This window comes from Lutra lutra, chromosome 4 (assembly GCF_902655055.1).
Source record: "Lutra lutra chromosome 4, mLutLut1.2, whole genome shotgun sequence".
In the NCBI taxonomy this organism is placed as follows: Eukaryota; Metazoa; Chordata; class Mammalia; order Carnivora; family Mustelidae; genus Lutra; species Lutra lutra.
Genome location: NC_062281.1, coordinates 168,591,177 through 168,613,306, shown reverse-complemented (window position 1 = coordinate 168,613,306; position 22,130 = coordinate 168,591,177). Strand labels below are relative to the sequence as shown.

The following is a 22,130-nucleotide window of genomic DNA, read 5'->3' as shown; positions in this document are numbered from 1 at the left end:
TTTTTAAGTAATCTCTATGCCCAACGTGATGCTCGAACTCACACCCCAAGATCAAGAGCTGCATGCTCCACGGACTAAGCCAGCCAGGTGCCCCTAAAAATCATTTTTAAAAGCTTTCTCACACAGGGTGGAGGAGGAGACCAGAACAACAAAAGTGGTCTTTGTTATAGGAACCAATTCCCCGTAGGGGTGCTCAGGACGGGTGTCGGCTGCCCACCTACCCCAATGTCAAACACCGAGCTGACAGGCTTGTGGTCGCTGGTCTTCAGGCCCATGTGGCTCTGGTAACTCAGCTGAGTGATGTTCTTCCCTTTCCAGAGGACCCGGTCACACCAGGCAGGAGCACGACACTTCTCACTGAAATGCAAAGTCCGCACTGGGGGCCCCCACACAGGCAAGCACACCCACTGCCTGGCCAGCGCCCCAGGGCAGCTGGGGAATGACCGGGCAGGGCCTTCAAGTCCAGGTGGCCCCAGGGTTCCAAGAAGGCACAGAGATTCGGGCCCACCAGGGGATAGCATGTCCCATCACCCGAGACAGCCATGAGGGCTCCAAGCCAAATGCTGTTCAGAATGACTCTCTGTTCTTTACCTTCCTATGGGGAGGAGATGAAAAAAAGCAATCTGGAAGTAAGTACTCTGTGGTCCCTAAAACACGGTGCTTGACACAGCCTCTCAGTTCTCACTGCCTCAGTTATAATCCTGGTTCTAGGCTAGCCTGCTTGGGAGGCTCTTTACCTTAAGTTTTTTCTCTTCTTTTACAATTTTTTTATTTTCAAGTAATCTCTACACCCAATGTGGGGTTTGAACTCATGACCCCAAGATCAAGAGTCGCTGAAGAGCTGCCTGAGCCAGCCGGGCGCCCCTTGGAAGGCTCTTTACTTTTTGCCTGCCTCAATTCCCCAATCTAGAAGCTGATGATGATAAATCACACCTCCTTCAGCTGGCAGTTGAAGACTAAGTGAGGTCACAGAGGTCAAGTGCATGAAATAATGTGAAGCATACCAGAAGCACTAACAAAAAGTGATAAACTCCTATGTAATGACCAAGTATAAGCTAAGTGGGCTGGAGTAATCCTATCCCCCTAAGCATAGCTGGAAAGTAAATTAGTAGGGAACAAAGGCTAAGGCACTCAAAAAGAAAACACGCAGGAAGACAGAGCTGCTGAATGAGCAGATGCTGCCAGAAAATGTCTGACCAGGGGCACCTGGGTGGCTCAGTGGATCAAGCCTCTGCCTTCAGCTCAGGTCATGATCTCCGGGTCCTGGATTAAGCCCCACGTCAGGCTCTCTGCTCAGCAGGAAGCCTGCTTCCCCCTCTCTCTCTATCTGCCTCTCGGTCTACTTGTGCTCTCTCTCTCTGTCAAAACGTCTGACCAGAGCACAAAACACGGGGAAGTCACAGGAATCCTATCTCCTTCTGTAGGCCAATGGGGACAAGTGCTTCCCTGAATTTTGGGGTTTCCATTTGCTCAGCCCCCCGGAAGCAGCCCCCTACCTACCTGGTATCCCAGTCGTCTGAGCCAGTATCATACTTATAGGTAGGCTGGAACGTGAGCTCGCCTTCAATGAAGCCTTCAAAGACAGCCTTGGTAGCCATCTGAGTTTTCAGCTACAAGAAGAGATGGAAGGGGGAAAAAAAATCACCTCAGAATAAAAAAGTCAAACCTTAATTAGCAGAGGAAAGGAAATCAATCTGGAATCTGAACCCTAACCCAAAGGGAAAGGCCCAGGAGAAAGCTATCCTATAAGATCTTGAGAGCTAAATCCTAGGAAGGGGAGCAAGCTGACCATTCCTTTGCCTGTTGTACCGTTTTTTGTTTTTTGTTTTTTGGTGTGTGTGTTGTTGTTATTTTTTAAGATTTTATTTATTTATTTGACAGACAGAGATCATAAGTAGGCAGAGAGGCAGGCAGAGAGAGAGAGAGAGAGAGAGAGAGAAGCAGGCTCCCTGCTGAGCAGAGAGCCCTATGTGAGGCTTGATCCCAAGACCCTGAGATCATGACCTAGGCCGAAGGCAGAGGCTTAACTCACTGAGCCACCCAGGGGCCCCTGTTGTACCATTTTTAAGGCTCTTTTATAAGAGGATACTTGTATCCAGGGGGCCTGAGTACCATCTTACTGAGATGTCCTTAAGAAGATCAGGTACCGGGACGCCTGGGTGGCTCAGTTGGTTAAGCAGCTGCCTTCGGCTCAGGTCATGATCCCAGCGTCCTGGGATCAAGTCCCACATCGGGCTCCTTGCTTGGCAGTGAGCCTGCTTCTCCCTCTGCCTGCCACTCTGTCTGCCTGTGCTCACTCTCGCTTCTCTCTCTATGACAAATAAATAAATAAAATCTTTAAAAAAAAAAAAAAAAAAAAAGAAGATCAGGTACCAACAGAAAAAGGTCTGGGAAGATACTAACCAAAAAGCAAAGGGGAACTTCCAGGTATCTAAAAATAAATAGCAGAAGTATACCAAAACATGTATGAATTAAATTTAAACAATCTTCTAAAGGAGTTTATCAAACAAGTTACACGAACTAGAGGAAGCTCTGTGCCTTGACTTCCCCCATTCGCAAATTGTGGATTTGTAACAGAATCTGCCACTCAGGACTGCTGGAAAGAACTGTCAACTTAGAAGGGCGTCTGGAACATTCTGAGAACAGCCAGCATTCCTCCCCTCATTTTAGGGGATTCCTCCAGATCACACTCACAACAAGATTAACAACCACAGGTGTGTCAGTGTCCTCTCTGGAGGACCAAGCTCGGCCCTGTGAGGACTGATAAAGAACTGTCAGCTAACACTGGACACAGGGGGGCAGCTACTCAGGGAACAACAGATGCCAAATTCCCCAAAACATGAATTCCTTAAAAAAAAAAAAAAAAAAAACCTCCTAAGGAAAAACCCACAGAAATAATAAAAATGGAGATATTAATGTAAGATGATTCTTAAATTGGTATACATAGACCTTAAAACCATCTGGGAAGTAGAGAACACACGGAACAGGTACTGTTACCTGAAGAAAGATCAGGGAAAAAAGTAATAAATAAAAATTTAAAAATAAATAAATCAATAAATGAACCTGGTGGGGTGGGGAATAGAAAAGAAGGCAAGAGGCAGTGGGCATGAAACCACCAGGGAAGTTAGAATGCCTCACTCAGGAATACAGATGCAGTAAACTCAGTTACAGAGTAGACCAGCTTAATGCTGAAGTGGGGATTAAAGAGGAAAAAAAGGTAATTTACCAAGGAAAGAAACTGGCAAGAAAAATGGTCCAAAAAAGATTATTCCATAAAGAAAGATATAACAAAGTTGATATTTTTTCCCCTTTGACTGATGTGCACCAGGGGACAAAAAGGTTAACAGAAAGATCCAGACTGATGACAATAAGAAGGGGGCTAATGAAAATGAAAAGGGACTTTAACATTCTGAACGACTCTGACCATTTGAACAGTCTTGAAACCCACAGAGAAGGGTAGCCTGACGAAAGTCAGCGAGACTCAGGTGGCCCTTGTCCTGTGAAATGGCTAATGCTCCGAGCAAGAAACACCGACCCCAACCACGGCAGAGAATGGCAACTTACCGAACTGGTTCCTATGGGACGTGAGGAAAGCGGTTCAAGAAGAAGAGTGGTCATTTACACTAGACAAGTCTGGGGAGAGCAGGAGAGGGCAAGGCAGACTCACTCAGAAAACAATTAAATTGTCTTAAACATCCCAAGTGTCTTTAGGAGAAGCTTGGTATTTTTTCGCCCCTACTGGAATGAATCAATAAATGGGCACTGGGGAAAGGGGTTGAGAGAGAGAGAGAGACTGAGACAGAGAACACACATGCTCTTGCCGCCCCCAGGGGGATGAGGCACCTGGAGAGAAGAGCCAGCGGGGTGGGGGGTGGGGAAGGCGGAGGAACAGCCAGGGACAAGGCTGGCCAGCAACTCCTCAGGGAAGCCAACCCCATCAAGGAAGAAGAGGCCGAGGGTGGGGAACCCAGGCCTTCCTGCGCGCTCACAGTGGGGGGACAGCTGCCAAAGAAGGTCCAGGAGGCCATGTGTACCTGATCATACGCATACAGGGTTTGAAAGTCCTTCTCCTCGATGAGGTTCTTCACTCTCTCCACGTCCAGCTCTTCTATCCTGTAGTTGAGGTCCCCCAGCCACAAGATCACACTGTGAGGACAGAACACAAAGGTCACAGGTGGGGGAAGGACTTTACCCATCCTAGCCGGCGTGCTTCTGATGGAAGGCCCTTGAGGCCAGCTTCTTGGGAGCTGGGAGGGCACGGACTCTGCTGTTCGGGAAATCTTTTCTCTTGCCACCCCAGCAAGCTAACATGCTGCTTACTCAGGGACCTTTTGCTCCAGGTTCATCAGAAACAGCCTTAAGTTGTCCTGGACCGTTTTACGCTGTGTGGTTGGAAAGACAGTCTAATAAGATCTAAAAGCAAGACAACCATTTACCTCATTCCTGGGAAGAGGCACAAAAGATCAAATATTGGGAGTCAGATCAGTTGCTCGGGGACCCCAAACCAAAGGATGCCATGATGTCACCTCCATGCACATGACAGTCCACAAATACACTCTCAGCCTTTGTTTCTAGAACTGAGGTCCTCTGAAACAAAGTTCAACCTGTACAGTGGAGTCTGGGTTTAACCCCCACTGTATCATCGGTTGGCTCTTTCTGCAAAGTGGGACAGGTGGTTTGTCACAGCCACTGCTTCGGGAGAAGGGTAACCCGGACATCCCTGAATGACAGCACACGGCCTGCCAGGTCCAATACCACGCCATCCGAAGCCAGCAGCCAGGTCATTAAAGAACCCGCGCAGCAGGACACATGCACCAAAACAAAAGCATCCACAAGCCCAAAGCGGACAAACTGACATGCGAGTGGCCACCTCCCAAACTAGGGCACTGGGAGTCCAGCAGAATGGAAGACACACTCCCTGCTAGGTTCCCTGGAGAAGGAAAGCCATCCTGTCAGCTTCCAGAACACCAGTGAGCCCAAGACCGTTCCACCACCTCGAGGGATGCGAGGCTTGCATCTGGGGACTCCCTGGCCAACACCATGGCCTCGGGGGCTTCTTCCTTTGTCTAAAAGAAGTGGCACATGCTTCGAGTGTTACTGTAAAGTCTGAAATTCTAATATGCCTTGACTTGAGACATATAGAACGTCTTAGAGATAAAGAAAACAAAGATTAGCACAAGATGCTCCAAGCAGCTATCACGGCAGCTTCGTAAGGCTGGCTCGAGAGGGAAGGCGGACCACTGCAGTGCAAATCTCAATTACATGTGCTTTTGGAAAGAACAGACCCATACTATCCTAAAGCCTACTTCTGAAACCCGGACTTGAGACGCTCGCTGTCTGGTGGCTTTCCTCGTGGGGTTTAATCTAAGGCAGACCCATGTTAAAATAAATCTTATACATGTTCTGGGGACAAATGATGTGTAAGAAAGAGTCTAGAGGTCTGCCTGATGGTATGGTAGGACACGGAACATTCCCACAAGACATAATCCACATGTAAGCGAGCGATGGCTAGAGTACCCACTCTGGGAGTAGAAAGCCTCCCCAGGCACCTCCATGACAAGACAGAGAGGCCCCGATTCTGCAACGTCGGAGCAGTAAACTACTTGGGGTCTGAGCCCAGACTCACTCGTGTTTGCTGATGGTGAGAGGGGGAAGGCCTGGGTCAATCTGACAAAACTGCATTCGAGAACAGATGTCTTTATAGTCCTGGTTCCTCCTCTCATACTCTTCTGTGTGGGCTGCCAAGTGAGAATTCACGACGCAGATGCTGGTGTTGTGGAACTGGAATCTGATGGCCACGCCTCCTTTGTTACCCTATGGGAAAGAGCCCGGAAGAACGCAATTCACAACGTCAACATGGCTGCCATTTAAATCTGCATGCTTTCAACGTATTTTCTCTTCAAAATCATCCTGACAGCTAAGTGAAGCAGTTTGTATTTTCTTTTCTTTTTAATTTTTTTTAGAGGGGGAGAGGGAGAGAGACTATCTCCAGCAGACTGAGTGCAGGACCCAACACTGAATGCAGAACCCAACACAGGGCTGGATCTCACGACCCCGGGATTGTGACCAGAGCCGAAATCGAAAATCGGACGCTTAAGCAATGGAGCCACCCAGGCACCTCTACTGTCCATATTTTAACAGGTAGGTAAACAAATCCAAGAAAGCAGAGTGACCAGCCAGCGGCAAAGCTGAGTCCACTTCTCACTATATCACAGGCAAATCACATGCTTGGCCTTCTCCGCAGGAAGCTAAGCTCTTGCAGGAGAACCTAAAAGCAGGACTTCAGGAGCCTCGATTAGAGGAAATTGCAAACCTATTATCAGCATTCTTTATCTTGGTTTTCTGCAATGTATTTCATGGGTGAAATGATCATTTCATGATCAGCTGGAGGCGCAGACAGGGATGTGTGCCAAATTAGCCAGCAGCTCACGAAATTACAACTTCTAAGTGGTCCGCTCTGTCTCACCCTGCTTAAGGGCACCATCATCTTGTCACACCAGCCCCCTCGAACTGGGACACACCAGTCACAGTGTCGTGAGAGGCAGGGTCGAAACCTTAGGGATCAAGCATACCCCCCAAACTCACCATCCTGCCCATGATTCCTGTCCCCACGGTCTCGGCTTCCACCTCAGAGATATGCGCTGCATGTTCCTGTTTGACATACAACAGCAGCATAATCCCCACCAGTCGGACGAGCTTCACCTGGACAACAGAGCCAGACATTCCCATCACAGCATGAACCAGAAACCGAAAACAGGAAGACACATCCCAGAGGAAAAGTGGTTTCAAAGCTGGCCGAGGACGCCAATGTGTTTCCTTCTCCACAGCAGGACACAGGGAAATCACCTGTACAGCTCACCGAGCAAGCTCTGTGATAACCCAAATAGCCTACCGCTGCCCAGACCTGCATCTCTCCTACCCGGAGTGCCTCTTCTGGAGGATTTGGAATTGAAAGAATTAGGATGGACTTATGATAATGGTCACAGGTCTCAGAATTTCCTTGCATAGCAACATACAATTAAGGGTCATTGATCCCTCGCTTACCTTCGCATACTTGGCATCTGGGTGAAGACCTTCTGACACAGCTTTAAACCACTCCTCCTCCTTTGGGGTATCATGGAAGAAAAAGGCTTCCTTACTCAGATCAAGCTCCTGGAACCTATAATAAGCAGCAAGCAGTCAGGCAGTTGAAAAGAGTCATGTGCAAGACAGCACGTCCTCAGATTGGGCTAGCTATGTGTATCCTCGCTTTCCAGCTAAACCGCAGGGCCCTCGAGGGGAGAAAAATAAATATGTGGAGCCAAGGGACTAAATGCTAAGGAACTACCAATGCTTTGACGAGCTGCCACCCATTTCCTCTCCATAACCAGCCTGGGAAGCGGTCAGAAGTGTCTCCATTTTACCCAAGACCCCTGATTCACACAAGCAGCAAATGCCAAACTGGGGGCCATGCCTACATCTAGATCAATTCCAAATTCTAGGCCCTTCTTACTTTACTATATAGGCTCCTTTGTTGCCCCCCTCCCCATTCACAGTGCCCAGGACAGGGCTAGGAGGATAATATGTATGGAAGAAAAAATGACTGACTGATGGAGCCTTAAAAAAAAAAAAAAGCCAGTCAGTTAAGTGTCTGACTCTTGATTTCGCCTCAGGTCATGATCCTGAGATCAAGTCCCGCATCAGACCCCACACTAGGCATGGAACCTGCTTAGGGTTCTCTCTCTCCCTCTGCCTCTCCCTACTTGTGCACTCTTTCTCTCTCTCAACAAAATTGAAACAAAAAAATAAATAAAGCCGGGGCGCCTGGGTGGCTCAGACGGTTAAGCATCTGCCTTCAGTTCTGGTCATGATCCCAGGATCCTGAGATGGAGCCCCACATCGGGCTCCCTGCTCAGCAGGGAGCCTGTTTCTTCCTCTCCCTCTGCCCCTCCCTTCTGTTTCTACTCTTTCTCTCTGTCAAATAAATAAATAAGATCTTAAAAATAAATAAATAAACAAAGCTAACCTTACTTCCCTGGCAAAAGCTATTTTTGCCTTGTGACCAATAAAGTCCCGAACATCTAAGTGATAAGTCAGTTTGAGGTGTGGTGATTTTAACAGGGGGCTGCACAAAATAACAGCATTTAAATGCCAAGCACATCGCTTTAATGGTGCCAGAAATTTGTTTAATTCCAGGAAGAACATCAAACAGAGAAGCAGCTGTTATTAAGCACATGGTCATTTTTCAATTCCTTTACCTGCTGTGAGAACTCAGTTATACATTCATGTCTTTGTCCCTTCCCCTCAGCTATATTTTCTGGAGCTGGAGAGGCAGAACTGAGAAGAGAAGCACTCACCCCACACAGTATACATCTGGGGCTGGGATGCCATGGCTTAGCCAGGGCCGGAGGCCTTCTTTGGGGGACTGGCCATTCACGTTGTATGTTCCCACAAAAAACCTGTCAGCAAAGAGAACGGATCAGTCCCTTGGGAGGACAATGGAGGTGACGGGGAAAGCATCCTACGCTGACTCTGCCCGGTTTCAGGCTCTCTGGAAACAAATTTTAAGACGTTTCCAGACTTGAGCAATGTCACCCCGGACGTCGACCAAGGACTGTGACACTGAAGGGTGACTTGCAGTCTGTCGTGATATTTGTTGCTTTTGTGGTAACTTCAAACAGTATGGGCCTACTGTGAACATTGCTACTTAGCCTTGACAGCCATTAGAGCCATAATCCACAAAATGATTCCTCAGCCTGTGTGTGCTGGGGAAATGAAAGAAAAATGAAAAGTACCTTGGTAATTATCTTCAGAAGGAAAGCAACTGCAGTGTTCACCGTAAGGGATTGTTTATATACCTGGAAGCAACGTCACTTGGTATTACAGGCCCCGTGTAGGGATTTAAAAAGATTAGCAGAATCCTGCAACCTCTATTCATTTAACTTTTGGTAATCCTGTCTAAAAAGATTACCAAACACCAACTTCATTTCACTAACTTCAGTTTAAATGACTTCCTTCAAAGGCCCGGAATGACCTGATCATTCTTCTGTCCTTTATACCTCTTCAAATACTGCCGTAATTATTTGTAAGCTGTGTGACTCTGCTATACCACACCTACTACCGTGCCTGGCCAGAAAAGACAGAATAAATGGCTGCTCATGAAGAGTGAAAAGAAATGATCATTTTGAGAATGCCGGGTGAGATTCTGCAGAAGGATCTGTTTCCAAATCCAGCGTAGGGGGTGAAGTGCTGAAATTTCAGAGCTGAATGATCATTTTGCTTTGAAAATAGTCTGCCCAGTTCTGGATATAGGTATAATCCTACCTGAAGTTCTGGATATAGGTATAATCCTCTTCTTTCTGCACGAGACGTGATTTCACTATTGTATCTCGTAGCCCGAACTTCTGCATGGATAAAATGTGAGCCTTGTCTGATACCATGATAGTGGAGGAGCGGACCATGTCGGTGATTTCACACTTGGATTTATTCTGTCTAGAAAAACAAACAGACAAAACTTTATCACTTTCTGATGAATTCCCCACGACAAAGTACATGAACATGAAGCTAGAAGTTTCTACACACAAGTTGTCTGAGTCACAGAAGACGAACAAAGGCCAAAGTCAAATGTATTTACTAAAACAAACAAACAAACAAAAACAAAGAAACCCACTACATCTGTGTGCAATTAAGTAAATTTGTGTGTTGTTGAATGTATAGCACATTGGTCCAGAGATTTTCTTTTTTTTTTTTTAAGATTTTATTTATTTATTTGACAGAGATCACAAGTAGGAAGAGAGGCAGGCAGAGAGAGAGGATTAAGCAGGCTCCCCGTTGAGCAGAGAGTCTGAAGCGGGGCTCGATCCCAGCACCCTGAGATCATGACCTGAGCCGAAGGTAGAGGCTCAACCCACTGAGCCACCCAGGTGCCCCTGATCCGGAGATTTTCTGATAGAGATCTCGGATCGGAGGGGACCTTAAAAACATTCTGATCTAATCTCTTCCTTTCCCAAATAGGAAAAATAAGATCTAGCACCATCCACTCAGCTGGATGGCAGCAGAGTATGGACTAGAACCCAGATGTGACAGTACTCTTTCTAGACCCTACTGCTTCATGTAACGAGACTATAAAACTATCCAGATCCTTTGACTTGAAAATTCTACTGTAACTCTTTCACACAGGAATAATCTGGAATAAAAGAAGAGCAATGAGAGTTCGTATTTCACGATTATTTATATAGTTTTAATAGCCAAACTAACAATTATTCAAATGCCAACATTTAAAGTCAAGCAAAATTTTAAAATTGACATATTTACCTAACAGAAGCCCAATAAAAGTGCAAGAAACTTTTGCTGAATATTACTTAATGAATTGAGATATAGAGCACTTGCAACAACTTCTGGCCACAGAAGTATCTGATATCATATCATCAAGTCCATACTAATTACAGCCATGTAAAAATGTATCTATGTAACCAAAAAGGCTCCAGTGAACTGAGCAGGACAGATCCAGCTACACTTAAAGTTCAGGGATTGTTCCTTTCTGCTTAAGTGCATAAAAATACAGACACAACCAAGTTTTTTTATCTTGACCAGCTGTTTCTGGCTATGAGCAGCAGGGGGCACTGGTGTACAGACTAAATATAAGAGCACATCAGGAAAAACAAAAGTAAATAAAAACAGAAAAAAGAAGTATCCGGCACCTGGGTGGCTCAGTTGGTTGGACAACCACCTTCCGCTTGGGTCATGGTCCTGGAATCCTGGGATCCAGTCCCATATTGGACTCCCAGCTCCACAGGGAGTCGGCTTCTACTTCTGACCTTCTCCCCTCTCGCGCTCTCTCTAACTGTCTCTCAAATAAATAAAATATTTTTTAAAAATTAAAAAAAAAGAAGAAGAAGCATCTTCAGAGTCAGGAAACTCCTAAGAGAATGTAGGGGAGAAATAAAAATGTTTCTAATCTTCTAGATGTCTAAGGCAGAGTTAGATTGCCAGTTTCAAATCCTACATGGGCTACTTGCTAGTTCTGGATTTTGTGTGAATGATAAAAAGTCTCTTCACCTGCAGATGTAGAACATAGTAGACAATAGTAACTATCTTTTAGGTCAAAATAAGATAATACAGGTAAGAGCATGGAGCCTGCGTAAACGCTTAATGAACATCCAACATTTCTTAAACCAGCTACCCTGGGACAGCAATGGTCTCAGTTCTCTATTGAGGACAACTTCGGCCCTAGGACGTACAAATGAATGGACAGCTGCATTACCTTGTGAGTAAGCTGTCTGGTGTATCCTGAGCGCAAGAGCTTGGGTCCACAAGCGGGCGTCTCTTACCTGACCGCGAATCATTAAAGTCAGAAGAACCTAAGGGGAAGAGGAAGGAATGAAAACAGGCTTACACAGACTTGAACATAGAGACCACAGCTTCTCCAATTATTGTCTATGAGTCACTGGTTGTGCACATAATGCTTGAAAGCATAGGTAAGGTGGATGGTGGTACCTTGTGGAGCACGAGAGAGAGGGCAAAAAAAACCAAGCATTTCATCCAGAGATCTTAACTTCTGAAAACGTAACTATTTCAGCTGGTCCGACTCCCTTTTCCTAGAGACGGAGTGCCTTACAGAAAGAATAAAAACTATGCAAGCTGCAGATCTAAGTTCCTTCACTGGCTCTACTATTTACTGACCTTCTGACCTCAGGCAAGTCATCCAACCTCTCTCAATCTCAGTGACTTGACGTGCCCTGCCCTTCTCACAGGTTTACTGCCGGGATCAAATAGTTGACACGTGAGTAAACATTTTGAAAGCAACACGGCATATTATGAAATATAAGATAGTGATCTCATTTCCATTTACTCCAAGTGGAACTTCAAGTTCAAGGAGGAGAGAGCCAATGGTCAGAGATCTGACACTGGAAAGGGTCTAAGTGTTATAGAATAGCCTGTCATTGTTAATAAATTGCCTCAAAAACAAAAGCAAACCAAGGACTTTTAATAAATAAATACTTTGGGACAGTTGTTAAACCAAGATAAACCTGAAAAGGAAAAGTAATCTGCCAATAGCTTCTCTGCTCCTTAAAAGCCCAATCACTTGTCCACAAAAAACAGAATGGAGAGGCCACAGAACCGGGCTGCTTCAACATACAAGTTACAAGGAGCACTGCAGGCATGAACCATCACGAAAGAATTCTGCCCTGAAGACTATTACTAAACATGGATTTTTCGACCATGCATTCACAGGAACCAGAACACACACACACACACACACAAATTTGAAACGTGAAAATAATGACATTTCAATACGCCAATCACCAAGGCCTTTCAATTTTGTTTCCTGAATGCCACTCAAATCAATATAGTTCAATGTGACCCTATTACCCATGTTACCAACATCTCCCTGGAATGACTTCAAACTAATTTCCGGGCCGCCCTTCTTACCCCACCATCTCTGACCCAATTTCTACACTGCGGCCAAAGGATTTTTTGAAAAAAGGAAGGCTAATCGCATCACTTAAGACCTTTTAAAAGCTTCCCATTGAATCAAATTAAACCTCCCAGCATGGCTGCCAAGTCTCCCTTCAGTCCGGATCCCACCTGCCCTCTTGCATGTCTTACCACAGTCCTCTGCCTCCCATCCCCTTGAATGCCATAGTCTATTAAAGTTACTGCAGTTACACCACAATCCAATCAGAAACCCACTTCCTTCTTTCATTTTGCTTTACACGGCTAACTCCTACCCATCCCGGGGCCAGGGGTGAGCAAACTTCTCTGCAAAAGGCCAGAGCATAAATGTCCGAGGCTCTTCAGGCCAAACCGTCTCCATCACAATGACCTGACCCTGTTGTCACAGCGTAAAGAAGCCACGAGCATGGCTGTGTTCCAGGAAAACTTGATTTATGGACACTGAAATCTGAAGATTACATAATTTTTACATGTCACAAAATATGAATCTCTTTTAATTCTTTTCAAACATTTAAAACTATAAAAACTATTCTTAGCTCCCAGGCTGTAAAAAAAAAAAAAAAAAAAGCAGGCAGTGAGCTGGACTTGGCTCATGGACTGTACTTAGCCAAGTCCTGCTATAGACCACATGCCAGGGGTCACGTCTTCGAAGATGCCATCTCTAACTCCCCCTAGATCAGGCCAGATACCCTGCCCTGCCGCTGGTGTCCCACAGCTCTCTGCATGTCTCATTAGAGCCTCAACTGCTGTGTATTATAATGTTCGTCCCCCAGTTAGACTGGAAGCTTACTGAGGACAAAAACTATGTCTGATTTATTCATCACTGCATCTCCGTCACCCAGCACATAAAAAGCAGTTCAATCATTCAACAATTCAACAGAAAATACTGGATGCACATGGATTCCTTATGTGTCTTATATAAATACGCGACATCTAAGCTCAAGTGTATAACCTTCTTTTGGAATGTCTCAGGTCATCTTCCCATTGTCTTCAGCATACAACAAAAATAAGAAAGGCAGGGTTTCTGGAATTCTACAACTCCATGGTTCACCAAAATGATTTCTGAGAACTAAATCCCCAACTGTATTCTACCTCTTTCGCTTTACTCTCACTGAACTCTAAAGCTTAGAGAACCAAGGGACCGGAGTTAATGAATGGCATACTGGGAAACCTTTAAAAACGGCTGAAATCCAAAAAGCTGACAATACCCATTGCTGGCAAGGATGTGAAGCAACAGTAATTCTCATTTACTGACTGTAAGAACGGAAAATGGTACAGCCACTTTGCAAGTAGTTTGGTAGTTTCCTACAAAGCTAAACATAGCCTTACCGTAGGATCCAGCAATCACACTGCTAGGTATTTATCTATTTGAAGGTTTATGTATAACCATATAAAAACCAGCATATAACTTAAAAAAAAAAAAAAGATTTTATGGGGTGCCTGGGTGGCTCAGTGGGTTAAAGCCTCTGCCTTCAGCTCAGGTCATGATCCCAGGGTCCTGGGATCGAGCCCCAAGTCAGGCTCTCTGCTTGGCGGGGAGCCTGCTTCCCTTCCTCCCTCTGCCTACCTCTCCGCCTACTTGTAATCTCTGTCAACTAAATAAATAAAATCTTAAAAAAAAAAGATTTTATTTATTTGAGAGAGAGAGAGAGAGAGAGAGCATGAGGGGGGGAGAAGGGCAGAGGAAGAGGGAGAGGAACAAGCAGACTCCCCACTAAGCACAGAGCCCAAAGCAGGGCTCGATCCCAGGACCCTGAGATGACAACCTGAGCCGAAGTTAGATGCTTAACTGACTGAGCCACCCAGGCACCCCTACACTGGCTTTATTCATACTCACAAAAACTGAAAGCAACCAAGATGTCCTTCAATAAATGACTGGATAAACAAACTATGGTTTATCTATATAATGAAATATTATTCAGCAATAAAAAAATGAGCCACCAAGTCACAAAAAGGCCTGAATGAGTCTTAAATGCATCATGTGAGGTGAAAGAAGGCATCGCGAAGAGGCTCCACACTGCAGGACTCCAGTTACACAACCTTACGGTAAAGCAAAACTCTAGAGATGGCAAGCAATGGGTGGGTAAGGATTAAGTAAGTGACGCACAGGGGACTTTTTAGGGCAGTGAAACTATTCTGTGAGACGCTGTAAGGCTGGATACATGACACTATCCATAGGCTTCAAAACCCACAGAACTCTACAGCACACAGTAATGTATGCAAATTCTTAAAAAATCATTTTGAAGGTCAAAGGATCCTGGAGTGAAATGCAGAAAATGACAAAAGAATCTAACTATATTACAAATGTGTGAAATAGCCTCACTGAGGGGGACAGAGGAAAAAAGTGCTGACTTTAATAGCTCTGGAAATGAGTGGAATCTATAAGACTAAAGGCAAAATGAACTGTTCCTAAGCACCCTACTCTAGCTGGTAACGCTGCCTCCCACAGGGACATGGGTTAACAATTCTAAAGCCGCTGTACATGGATCCTGGAATTTAGCACTTAAGAAAATGGAGAGAGGGGCGCCTGGGTGGCTCAGTGGGTTAAGCCGCTGCCTTCGGCTCAGGTCATGATCTCAGGGTCCTGGGATGGAGCCCCGCATCGGGCTCTCTGCTCAGCGGGGAGCCTGCTTCCCTCTCTCTCTCTCTCTCTGCCTGCCTCTCCGTCTACTTGTGATCTCTCTCTGTCAAATAAATAAATAAAAATCTTAAAAAAAAAAAAAAAGAAAGAAAAGAAAAGAAAATGGAGAGAGTTGGGGCACCTGGGTGGCTCAGTGGGTTAAAGCCTCTTCCTTCGGCCCAGGTCATGATCCCAGGGTCCTGGGATGGAGCCCCACATTGGGCTCTCTGCTCGGTGGGGAGCCTGCTTCTCTGCCTACTTGTGATCTCTCTCTGTCAAATAAAAAAAATTTTTTTAATAAAAAAATCTTAAAAAAAAATGGAGAGTGGATTGTGGGAGCCAGGTTTCTCATTGCTGGAGTGGGAGGTTCCAGATAAACAAGGGGAAGAGGCTAGAATGTGGTAATGGGTTAGAACTAGAGATATCAGCATGAGTTCATATTTACCTAATATAGATACATATGGTTACATGTAGAAATATAGAGATACACATATTTAAGTATTCACATGTACATTTCCTTGTGCCATCTGCTAAGAGGCCTAGAAGCAAGGACACACCAGTAGCAAGAACCAATCTTTAATGCCCAATCTTAATTTCCAATACCATTCTCCAATAAAAGGAATAGGGGCTCGTTGATTATTTTAGGACTGGGGTAGGCAATATACAAGACAGAGCATCTTCCAGTGTCAGAAAACAAGAAAGTACTTTAAAAAACTCCAAAAATAAAAACACCCATAATGATAAGGGTATGTCAAAGGGACATAGGAGCCAACGGGAAGAACTCCAATGGTCCGGCAAAGCCCTGGCCGGAGACGGCTTCTCCAGCTACACTCTTTCCCAGCTAGGTGATCTCACTTAGTCTCACAGTTTTAAAGATTTTATTATTTGACAGAGATCACAAGTAGGTAGAGAGGTAGGCGGGGGGGGGGGGGGGGGAGCAGGCTCCCCGCTGAGCAGAGAGCCCGATGTGGGGCTTGATCCCAGGACCCTGAGATCATGACCTGAGCCAAAGGCAGAGGCTTTAACCCTCTGAGCCACCCAGGCGCCCCAGTCTCACAGTTTTAAACACTACCTCCATGCTGACCACTCCCAGTCCCCATGCTCCAGCCTTTCACCTGAGCTCCAGACTGTTCTGTGCTGCTTCCCCACTTAGGCTTCTTCACCTCGGTAGACAGAACCATCACCAGACCAGCTATGCAGAACAGAAACCTGAGACTAGCTTGAGACTCCTCTTTCTTCACCTGATTCCCACAGCTAATTCATTAGCAAGTCAGCCAAGGTCTACCTTCAGAAACATACCTGGAATCTCTCACCACAGCAGCTTCCTAACTGTTCTTGACTTCCACCCTTACACACTCCTCCCATTAGTTTTCTAGACAGCGGTCAGAGTGAAAAGAAGGTGCTTATGACTTTCAAGTCACTTCCCACACCTCAGAATAAAATCTAGTTCCCTGAGAGAGCTGACCCCCCACACCCTGCTGGCCCCATCCACCGCGCTCTCCCTCACTCAGTCTGTTCTGGCCACATCTCCTTTCCTGCTATTCCTGGGCATGTCGAGCTCACTCCTAATTCAGAGACTTTGCTCTTGCGGATCCCTCTGCCTGGAATGCTTTTCCTTCAGATCTCTGCGTGACTCTGCATTTCATTCAGGGCTCTGCTCAGATCTCAGAGGCCATGCCACCCTATCTAAACAGCCCCCCACCAACCCGACGTCACTCTATCCCCTTACTCTGGAGCTTCCAGATTCCTCTGTTCACAGCACCCTTACTGCCACAGTGATTTTTTTCAAAGAGCCTATAGGCCAAAAGAAGTACTGACCAGTGCTGTTCAAGTAGTTAGCACCAAAATAAAATCGCTGATTAATTTAACTTCTAACAACTTAAGTAGCACTTTAAAACGAATACCCATAAATAGGAGGAAAAGATACTATTTCTATTTCCTTTGAAATAACCAGAATTACCGACTAAGGAGGTGGCTATGCAGGTTGGGCAGTGCACACTCTCTCAAACCTTGGAATCCAAGGGAACACCGCCTAAGATGTCCCACATTGATTTGTGCCTGGTACTTGCCTGTGATCCCAGCAACCACCCAACCCAGCTTCGCAAAGATACCATGTCACCAAAAGAAACGCAGCACCATCTAATGTTGAAGCTGTAAACTACTTTGAGCTAGAAGGTCAGTGTTCCAGCAGACACGACAGGTATCTCTGTCATGTCCCACAGTGGGACGTGTCCCACACCGTGTCCCAACTCTGATGTGTCGCACTGTGAATTCCCTGCACAACACCGGGGAGCCACAGCATACTGTCTGGGAACCACCATCCTGTTACCTCTTTCCTCTTAGTACTAATACCATTTGATATCATATCTCATAAGTATTCCTCAGCTTATTGGAGGCTATGCCCCCTGAAAGGTAAGCTCTGGAAGGCAGAGGCCTTGTCCTCATGCTCTTTCCCAGGTATCTGAATCAGCGCCTGGCTTATAGTAACTACTACAGTGTTAAATGCAAACAAGTATCAGGAAACGTAAGCTGAAGCCTAGCTGTGGCATTATCTCCCTGTGTGATAAGTTCCTTCTTTGGGTCTCAGTTTCTTCGTCTACAAAGTAGGAACTTCAGGGGCTTTATGATGGGCCAAGGCAAATTAAGGACTAAGGGTTAGAGCTCTGTTCCTGCATCAGTGCTTCCTAAGGATATTGTTTTGAGGGGGTGGTTCCTACTAACAGCCAGACTGAAAGGATATCTCCTGGGGACAAGTGGCATGTCCCAATGGATTCAGCTGCTGTCCATGAGCGGACTTGAAAATCGCCCTGCAGACCTACAAGGACGAGAACATCTTCATTCCTCACTCCATGCATGGAAACTTTAAGGCATGATTTCGGGGATTTCCAGCCACAAGGCAGTCTTCTCGGAATCTCTTCACCCCTGAATCTAGCACGGAAGCTGGCTGTCAGCGGCTCTTTGCCAAATTTACCATCACGTAGCCCCATGGTTCCTTCTTCTTTTTTTTTTTAAAGATTTTATTTATTTATTTGACAGATAGAAATCACAAGTAGGCAGAGAGGCAGGCAGAGAGAGAGAGGAAGGGAAGCAGGCTCCCCGCTGAGCAGAGAGCCCGATGCGGGGCTCGATCCCAGGACCCTGGGATCATGACCTGAGCCGAAGGCAGAGGCTTTAACCCACTGAGCCACCCAGGCGCCCCCTCATGGTTCCTTCTTGACCACAGCTTCCTGTCCTTCCTCCTCTCCTGCTTCCCTACTCCCACTCTGCCCTTTTTCCGACCTCAGACCTCCATTTCTTTGTCAGCCAATCTAACAGCTGACATCTGGGTTTTTCCTTTCTTCCCATGTTTGTCCTCCAAATCCTATAAATCCTCTCTCTTGAATATTTTTATACCTGACCCTCTTCCCTATCCCTACGGTCATGCCTTAGGTTAGGCCCTTACTGTTTCTGGAAAGCACATTCAGTGACTTCCCTGCCTCCATTATCTCCCCCTCTCCAGTCCATTCTGCCACCATCTTGAAAACCCAAATCTGAGCAGGTCATTCCTGTGCCTCAAATCCCACAATAACTTCTATCACCCGTGCAATAAACCCCAAAACTCAGAGTATTACATACAAAGACCTTTGTAATCAGCCCAGACTCCCTTTCCAACCCCATCTCCTGCCACCCTCCCCCAAACGATTCACAGCAAAACGACTTCTCTCTTTGCACACTGCCTCCTCACCCATACCCCCGACCCTAACCACCCCCCAATCCCACCTCCATGGGGTGAGTTTCAGTCATCCTTGCAGACTCGGCTCGGGATTCACCTCCTTCAAAAGGTCTTTTCTGGCCCTCGTATCTTCACACACCCAGGGTTTGCCTTGGCAAGGGATTTGTCATAATGGAACCATAACTGTTTAACTCTTTCTGCCTCCTTCTTTAGCTAGACCACAAGCTTCCTGGAAGCAGGAGTTGCTTTTTCTCTGTGGCCCTCGGCTCACCACAATTTATGGAACATATCAGGCAGCCAGTAGACACACGCTGAACAAACAGCCACAGGGCAGAGAGCAAGCTAAGCATAATTTCTGGTTATTTATTTATTTATTTTTATTTAAATTCAATTTTGTTTTTAATTAAAGATTTCTATTTGTTTGAGAGAGAGAGCAGAGAGAGAGAACACAAGCAAGGGGAGTGGCAGGCAGAGGGAGAGGGAGAAGCAGACTCCCCGCTGAGCAGGGAGCCCGGAATGGGTCTCAATCCCAGGACCCTGCGATCGTGACCTGAGCCAAAGGCAGCAGACGCTCAACCAAGCCACCCAGGTGCCCCCTGGGTGCTCTCCTGATGACCATCTTTCACACCTACAAGTGACACCATGTCCCTGAAGAGGCTACGGAGGAAGTAGGTCAACCATAGTAACAGCTTGATCTGGTGTATAAAACTGCAGAAGTGTTATTCTTCTTGCAAATTCTGTGCATTGCACTGCACAGCTTACAGACCACGCCCCCTCTCCCATGCTTGGCTAAACAGATGACAATGCCCCTGGAGGCCCCTTCCTTAGCCCAGGCAGCAACAGATCCCCCAATTCCTGATCTGAAACCCAAATTCCAAGTGACCTTGGAATTCATAATTTGGGGGATTTTATTAATTTATTTATTTTAGATTTTTTACTTATTTATTTGACACAGAGAGAGAGAGAGCGAGCAAGCACTAGTTGGGGGCATGGAGCAGGGACCCCAACGCAGGATGCGATCCCAGGACCCTGGGATCATGACCTGAGCCGAAGGGAGATGCTTAACCGACTGAGCCGGCCAGGTGCCCCAACATTTGGGGGACTTTGGAAAGCTAATGTGTTACCTACGCTGCCTATAATACAATACCCCCAGCAGAGTCTGAGGCGACACCAAGGAATAGAGCACTTTAATATTTCCACAATGCAACTTAGGAGTAGTCATACGAGGTGGGATAAAGAAAGCCTATAAATAGCCTCATGTCAGTCCAAGCAAGTCTTACTGCCAAACTGAGCTTGGGCCAAACTTGCAAAAAAAATTTTTCAGTCTTTGGAGCTTTTAGGACTTCAGAACTGCTGATAAGGGAATGAAGATGGCAGTTAAGGACATGGCCTGACATAGCTACACACATCAGAAAGGAATAGAGTGTGTGTCTGTGCACATAAAACAGGCTTATAAATATACCTATACATTTTACAGACATATACGTACACACATTGGAGAGCCTGGAAGGGGAGAAACCAAAGCGTCGACAGTTGTCATTTCTCCGTGGTAGGACTTTGTTTGCTTTTTGCTTATACGCACTTTCCAAGTTAGCTACGATGTGTATCTTTTTTTTAAAGATTTTATTTATTTATTTGACAGAGATCACAGGTAGGCAGAGAGGCAGGCAGAGAGAGAGGGAGAAGCAAGCTCCCCGCCAAGCAGAGAGCCCAATGCGGGGCTCAATCCCAGGACCCCGGGATCATGACCTGAGCTGAAGGCAAAGGCTTTAACCCACTGAGCCACCCAGGTGCCCCTATGATGTGTATTTTATTTATATACATCTATTACAGGCTTTGAAATCGAAGACCCAGATTCCATTTTGGACTCTGCCACTCATTAGCTCTATGATTTGGGCAAGTCACTAACTTAGTCACTAACTTCAAGTCACTAACTTCTCTAAGCTTAGGCTCCTCCACTGACCAGAGATAACAGTGTATCTGCCCTCTATGGTTGCCATCTTCTCTTCCTATGGTTAACTGGAGCCTCTCCCTCCCTGCAAGGCCAAAAGGAGCTCTAGAAGCCAAACCAGACCTATCGAAGGCCTGATCTTCAAAACCAAGACAGGAGGCAAGGTCTCAATACCAACGTCTTGTGGCCAGGCCTATCACTGACCTGGGGTGGGGGCTTTTTTCTCAAACAGGACATCACAGGAGGAAAAAACAGTAAATTCAAACCCAAATCCAAGTACCAGACTTCCTTCCAGAATTGTCTGTGAGGCAGCAACATTCTTTCTTTCTTTCTTTCTTTTCTTTCTTTTTCCCCAGCAACAGCCCCTTCTATCTCCTTCTATCTCCCCCTCTTGCTCCATTTCCTCCTACAAGTCCCCTAGTTATCTGGAGGTACTCCCTAAGATCTAGACCAGCACAGTCCGACAGAACTTCCCGTGATGGCAGAAATGTTCTGCAACTTCACTGCCTGAAACAATAGCCACTAGCCACACTGAAACACTTGAAATGTTCGTAGAGCGAATGAGAAACTGGATTTTTATCTTATTTACCTAAATGAAATGTAAATAGCCATGTGTGGCCACCAGAGAGAAGTTGTGCAGATGGTCGCATTCCTTCTCTTCCACGAGAATCCTCAATTATCACAGTCCACTCCAAACGGAGCTGTCCAGCTTTGCCTGAGCGCAGTCCTGTCACCGTCTACATCTCCACCCGGCGTCCTATGTTGATCCGTCCCAGGGAAAGCTGTCATTGGACTGCTCGACCCTCTCTCCCTGAGCTCTCCCTTGTCACCTGCACCTGCCCTGTCCTCGCCAGCCTGGTGGGGATACAATCCTGCCATCCACTCAACCCTCTCGCTCAACCCTCTCACTGGGCCCCCAGAGCCGATGGCCTCGTTCCTAAGGCTACCTTCTCCCAGGCCAACCTCTCCTCAACTTGTCACCACAAGAGTCTCCCATTACAGGATCTTCTCCCTTCTCCCTATCCAGCTTTGTGTCTGGAGGTGGCCAGACTGAACTCTGGTTTCCTGTCTCTCTGCTCCAAAGCTTTCAGCGCTGCACTGCTACCTGCAGGTTAAGATACAAACTGGTTGAACTAGCAGATGAGGCCCTTTGCAAATTGGCCCTCCTCCCCAGCTCACAGCTCCACCACTTAGAAACAGCCCCATCAAAACAGCCACAACGGCCAGGTTCAGTGGCCAGGTTCACTGTGTAAGCCACCCTCACACCTGCCTCTAAGGGGAAGCCCCTCTCCCTCACGAGGCCCACTCTCACTGCCGTGCTAGTCCCCGGTCTCATTTCTCCGACTTCTTGAGACCTTCTTGTCCAAAGAACTTGTGTGGCCCTCTAAGAGAAATTAGAGTGTTTGGGGAAA

General features: G+C 46.3%; 1 protein-coding gene across 14 annotated transcripts in view; it reads right to left on the bottom strand.

The window, feature by feature from the left end:
* The window catches only part of INPP5B (inositol polyphosphate-5-phosphatase B), a 47,531-nt gene that overhangs the window by 9,421 nt on the left and 15,980 nt on the right, over nucleotides 1-22,130 (bottom strand). For 13 of the 14 annotated variants that reach the window (XM_047727914.1, XM_047727917.1, XM_047727924.1 and 10 more), the window contains 9 exons: nucleotides 11,243-11,339; nucleotides 9,304-9,471; nucleotides 8,337-8,438; nucleotides 7,045-7,159; nucleotides 6,586-6,702; nucleotides 5,627-5,814; nucleotides 4,035-4,146; nucleotides 1,501-1,610; nucleotides 222-357 (listed from right to left, as the gene is read on the bottom strand). In XM_047727914.1, coding sequence (XP_047583870.1) covers nucleotides 222-357; nucleotides 1,501-1,610; nucleotides 4,035-4,146; nucleotides 5,627-5,814; nucleotides 6,586-6,702; nucleotides 7,045-7,159; nucleotides 8,337-8,438; nucleotides 9,304-9,471; nucleotides 11,243-11,339 — 1,145 coding nt within the window. Of the gene's footprint in view, nucleotides 1-221; nucleotides 358-1,500; nucleotides 1,611-4,034; nucleotides 4,147-5,626; nucleotides 5,815-6,585; nucleotides 6,703-7,044; nucleotides 7,160-8,336; nucleotides 8,439-9,303; nucleotides 9,472-11,242; nucleotides 11,340-22,130 lie in introns of those variants that run through there. The other variant, XM_047727922.1, reaches the window with a different exon arrangement.